Source organism: Sinocyclocheilus anshuiensis, unplaced genomic scaffold (assembly GCF_001515605.1).
Source record: "Sinocyclocheilus anshuiensis isolate Anshui unplaced genomic scaffold, SAMN03320099.WGS_v1.1 scaffold222, whole genome shotgun sequence".
Taxonomy (NCBI): domain Eukaryota; kingdom Metazoa; phylum Chordata; class Actinopteri; order Cypriniformes; family Cyprinidae; genus Sinocyclocheilus; species Sinocyclocheilus anshuiensis.
Window position 1 is genome coordinate 1,061,896 of NW_015542408.1, and position 5,143 is coordinate 1,067,038.

The window sequence follows — 5,143 nt, forward strand, 5'->3', positions numbered from 1 at the left end:
TTTCCTCTATTTCTATTTAAATATTTTTATATAGCCTTAATTATATTTTGTTTCAGTTCAAGTAATTTTAGCACATTCAGAAAAGTTTCCATTTTAGTTACGAATAACAACACTGTTCATTTCTAATAAAATACTTAAGGGGAGGTTGAAATTTGTCAGAACCACCTGCAAGATTTTTCTACTGAGGGGTGTGATGGGAGAATAACAAACTCTTTCCTATTCCAAGTGCGTCCAGTGCGTCCCAAGACCCAGTGTGAGCAGCACAGAGACAGTCTTCGTAGCAGAGATGGTGATGTTCCTCTGATAGGAGCCTTCATCCCTCAGTGTGATGAGGAGGGTCAGTACAGGCCGCAGCAGTGCCACGGGTCCACAGGTCACTGCTGGTGTGTGGACAGTAGAGGACAGGAGAGAGCGGGAACCAGAACTCCACCTGGAGCCCCAACAATAAACTGTGACGAGCCAGGTAAGAAATAGGCCTCCCTCAATAGGTCATCTGTCCTATTCTATATAATATTTCAATTTTTTAAACAATTAATTTTTATGGTATATTTTATAGATAGGTAGAAATTGTTCTTTGTCGAAATATGTCCTTAAATTCTACATTCTACTTCACCAGTGTTATTTTATTATTATTTATGTACTTATATATATTATTATTAATATATATTATAGTACTTATTAATATTTTATTATTTTGTTTTCAGTTTTCATTTTAATTATTTAAATTTTAATTTAAGTTTTAGCAATTTTCTTATGTGCTTTTGTCTCTTTCCTCTATTTCTATTTAAATATTTTTATATAGCCTTAATTATATTTTATTTCAGTTCAAGTAATTTTAGCACATTCAGAAAAGTTTCCATTTTAGTTACGAATAACAACACTGTTCATTTCTAATAAAATACTTAAGGGGAGGTTGAAATTTGTCAGAACCACCTGCAAGATTTTTCTACTGAGGGGTGTGATGGGAGAATAACAAACTCTTTCCTATTCCAAGTGCGTCCAGTGCGTCCCAAGACCCAGTGTGAGCAGCACAGAGACAGTCTTCGTAGCAGAGATGGTGATGTTCCTCTGATAGGAGCCTTCATCCCTCAGTGTGATGAGGAGGGTCAGTACAGGCCGCAGCAGTGCCACGGGTCCACAGGTCACTGCTGGTGTGTGGACAGTAGAGGACAGGAGAGAGCGGGAACCAGAACTCCACCCGGAACCCCAACTCTAAACTGCGATGAGCCTGGTAAGAGAACAATACATAAAACAATACAATAACAGCTAAACTAATATATCCATGTAGAGTGGAATTTTGGTCTAATAGGATTTCACTGTGGATGGGGCTGCCAGGTCATCTGTCCTATTCTATATAATATTTCAATTTTTTAAACAATACATTTTTATGGTATATTTTATAGATAGGTAGAAATTGTTCTTTGTTGAAATATATACTTAAATTTAGGGGTGCTCCGATTGATCGGCTACCGATCACTATCGGCCGATAATCACGTTGGGATGATTGATCGGCGGTCTCTAAAAAGGCCGATCTCAAAAAAACGATCTCAAGCTGATGACGCGACTGCCGTGAGAAAGTTTGGCACGACATGCAGCGGCACCGTCTCAGTCTCTGTCCGGCGCGGTTGAAATAATTATAATGCTGAAGGTGAGGTACTCACCTTCATATTTCTTAATTAAATAACTTATAAAGTTATTTGAAAACCTTGTGTGATGCGTACAAACAGTGTGAATGAATCACCGGGCGCGCTTTCTCTCAAAATACGCAAATGTCTTCAAATCACCACACATCGCGTCTGTCTATAAGCGAGCTGCACGCTGCACAGTTGACACAGGAATTGTCACTTGCACAATCGAGGCAGTGTCACATCATCACTAAAGTTTATAAATTGCATTACTTTTTTAATTCTTGTCAGTGTTTAACCATTCAGCGCTCGAGATCGGTATCGGCAGATACTGCTTTCTGTGATCGACGATCGGTCTCAAAAATCCTGATCGGAGCACCCCTACTTAAATTCTAGATTCTACTTCACCAGTGTTATTTTATTATCATTTATGTACTTATATATTATTATTAACATATATTATAGTACTTATTAATATTTTATTATTTTGTTTTCAGTTTTCATTTTAATTATTTTAATTTTAATTTAAGTTTTAGCAATTTTCTTATGTGCTTTTGTCTTTTTTCCTCTATTTCTATTTAAATATTTTTATATAGCCTTAATTATATTTTGTTTCAGTTCAAGTAATTTTAGCACATTCAGAAAAGTTTCCATTTTAGTTACGAATAACAACACTGTTCATTTCTAATAAAATACTTAAGGGGAGGTTGAAATTTGTCAGAACCACCTGCAAGATTTTTCTACTGAGGGGTGTGATGGGAGAATAACAAACTCTTTCCTATTCCAAGTGCGTCCAGTGCGTCCCAAGACCCAGTGTGAGCAGCACAGAGACAGTCTTCGTAGCAGAGATGGTGATGTTCCTCTGATAGGAGCCTTCATCCCTCAGTGTGATGAGGAGGGTCAGTACAGGCCGCAGCAGTGCCACGGGTCCACAGGTCACTGCTGGTGTGTGGACAGTAGAGGACAGGAGAGAGCGGGAACCAGAACTCCACCCGGAACCCCAACTCTAAACTGCGATGAGCCTGGTAAGAGAACAATACATAAAAGAATACAATAACAGCTAAACTAATATATCCATGTAGAGTGGAATTTTGGTCTAATAGGATTTCACTGTGGATGGGGCTGCCACTCTAAGCAATCAAACTTACAAATTGTTATTGGTGAATGATAAAACAGCTAATAAAATCCCATAAACTTACTTTACAGCCATATATACAGACCAGAATACTATAGTAGAATACCACTGTAGCACCAGCTTTCACATTGGGCAACAAGTGTTTGAAATGCACCATGCTGTTTTTTGTCAATTATAGGCTTTCTAATTTGCGAAGTAGTTTCACATCACGTGTAAGCAATCACTCTAATTTGTAGCAGAGCTCACAGAGTCCGGTCTGCCCTGTGTTCATCCAGATCACAGAGCAGGAGGAAAATATGAGCAGCAAGTTTAGTCCAATGAATGTGTCCTCTTCTCACCATAGTTAGAAATGCCTACTATTTCATCTCACTGTTTTGTAGCCAAAAATGACACTGACAAAGAAGGAAAGATGCTTTGGAACTCTCATTAGATTATTTAATTAGATTATATGAATCAGAAAACATATAACAAAAAATACAGTAGTATGTAGTTCTTAGTGGATGTCAGAGGTTCAAGTTTAGATTATTATTTTATATATTTCTTAATTATATAATTAACATGAACACCAATCATTAAAATATTAGATTATTTATAAATAAATGTAATTTATTCTTTTTAAAATGTAAAATATATTTATTCATCATTATCATCATCATAAAATCAATTCAGTAGTTTAAAATGTTAAAATATCTTTAAAATACTTTTTTTCATGCTGGATTAGTCATTAGTAATTTTCATTGTTTACTTGATTAATCTCTTATTGGTTATGGATAAATATCCCCATATTGTGCAGTAATATGTTCTTGGTTTCCCCTCTGACACCCAGTGCCTCCCGTCCAGCGTCCAGAGACCGTCTGTGAGCGCTGGAGAGCCAGTCTGTTGCAGCAATATGGAGGCCAGCCAGGTTCTCACCATTATCTACCTCAGTGTGACTCTGCCGGGGAGTTCAACCCAGTTCAGTGCTACGGAGACAGCAGCTACTGCTGGTGTGTGGACCAAAACGGACGGGAAGTACCAGGAACCCGCTCACACGATGCTGTGAAACCTGCCTGTGAGTGTCGCTTATGGTGAAACCCACAGTTTCCGCATGAAAAAAACACTGGTTAAATGGTTCAATGCTTGGACATTTTATTTTATTTTATTTTCAAGTTTACATTCAGAATAAGGGCCAACAGAATGATTTGTTTTTCCAAGCTAAACTGATCTGTTAACTTTTAGGTATACCTACTGTGGCCCCTCCCACCATGCACCCTCTGCCACGCCCAGATGTGACCCCGCCTCCATCAGGCACGTCCCTGCTCTATGCCCAGGGCCAGCAGATTGGAGTTTTGCCTCTCAATGGCACACAGATGGACAAGCAGAGATCTTCAGTGCTGCTCGCTTTACATGTGAGAATTGCACACTATTGATTGAAATACTGAAGTCTGCGACTTTGAGAAAAGCATACTAATTCTCTCCTGTTTACACTCTCAGGGCTCTATAGTGGTTGGCATTGATTACGACTGCAGAGAAAGAAAGGTTTATTGGACGGATCTGGCTGGACGGACAATCAATAGAGCCAGTCTGGAGCCAGGATCAGAACCTGAGATTATCATCAACACAGGTATGTTTATTTTACAAATTAATATAATATAAAAATAATATAATATAATATAATCTTTTTCAGCTCTGACGAGTCCAGAAGGTCTTGCTCTAGATGTGGCCCGTAGGAGACTGTTTTGGGTAGACAGCACATCAGATAAGATCGAAACAGCGAACCTTGATGGAAGTGACAGGCGTGTTCTGTTTGACACAGACTTAGTAAATCCCAGAGCCATCATCGTGGACTCCCCTACAAGGTATGTGCTTCAGACTGCTTAAAGATATCAAACTGTGAGCCATCTTGCCACCCATCTTAGTACCAAAACCAGTACCTGAAATAAAAAAAAGTAATGCATCTTGTTTGAAGCTTTGACTTTACTAATCTGATCAAAGCTGGTCAGTATTTGGTCATGTATGTGAGTACTAGATTGTGTTGCATTTAAAGATAATGTGTATGTGTAGAAGTTGAGTTTCTGATTGTGTACCACAGTATACACAACCTACATTATATTAAATAATATATCATTATTATAATATTTTATAATAAATAAACAATAAATAATTTTTTTTAATATATTGACCTCTTGGCAAAATGTATAGAATAAAAACTACTAATGTAAATTCAGAATCATGTTCTATCTTGTATATTATTTTTGTATATTTAACAAAATTATGTTTTTACTGCGTTTTTGATCAAATACAGTCTTCATGAGCATGACGCGTCTGTCAAAAATATTAATACATTTATATTAATTTTTATATTATATATATATATATATATATATATATAAACACACACACA

The 5,143-nt window shown here is 37.2% G+C and overlaps 1 protein-coding gene across 1 annotated transcript in view; it reads left to right on the top strand.

The window, feature by feature from the left end:
• The window catches only part of LOC107693139 (nidogen-2-like), a 41,009-nt gene that overhangs the window by 29,846 nt on the left and 6,020 nt on the right, over positions 1-5,143 (top strand). The window contains exons 13-18 of the mRNA XM_016492406.1: positions 227-463; positions 995-1,231; positions 3,587-3,811; positions 3,979-4,148; positions 4,234-4,363; positions 4,427-4,598. Of these exons, the coding sequence (XP_016347892.1) occupies positions 227-463; positions 995-1,231; positions 3,587-3,811; positions 3,979-4,148; positions 4,234-4,363; positions 4,427-4,598 (1,171 nt within the window). The remainder of the gene's footprint in view (positions 1-226; positions 464-994; positions 1,232-3,586; positions 3,812-3,978; positions 4,149-4,233; positions 4,364-4,426; positions 4,599-5,143) is intronic.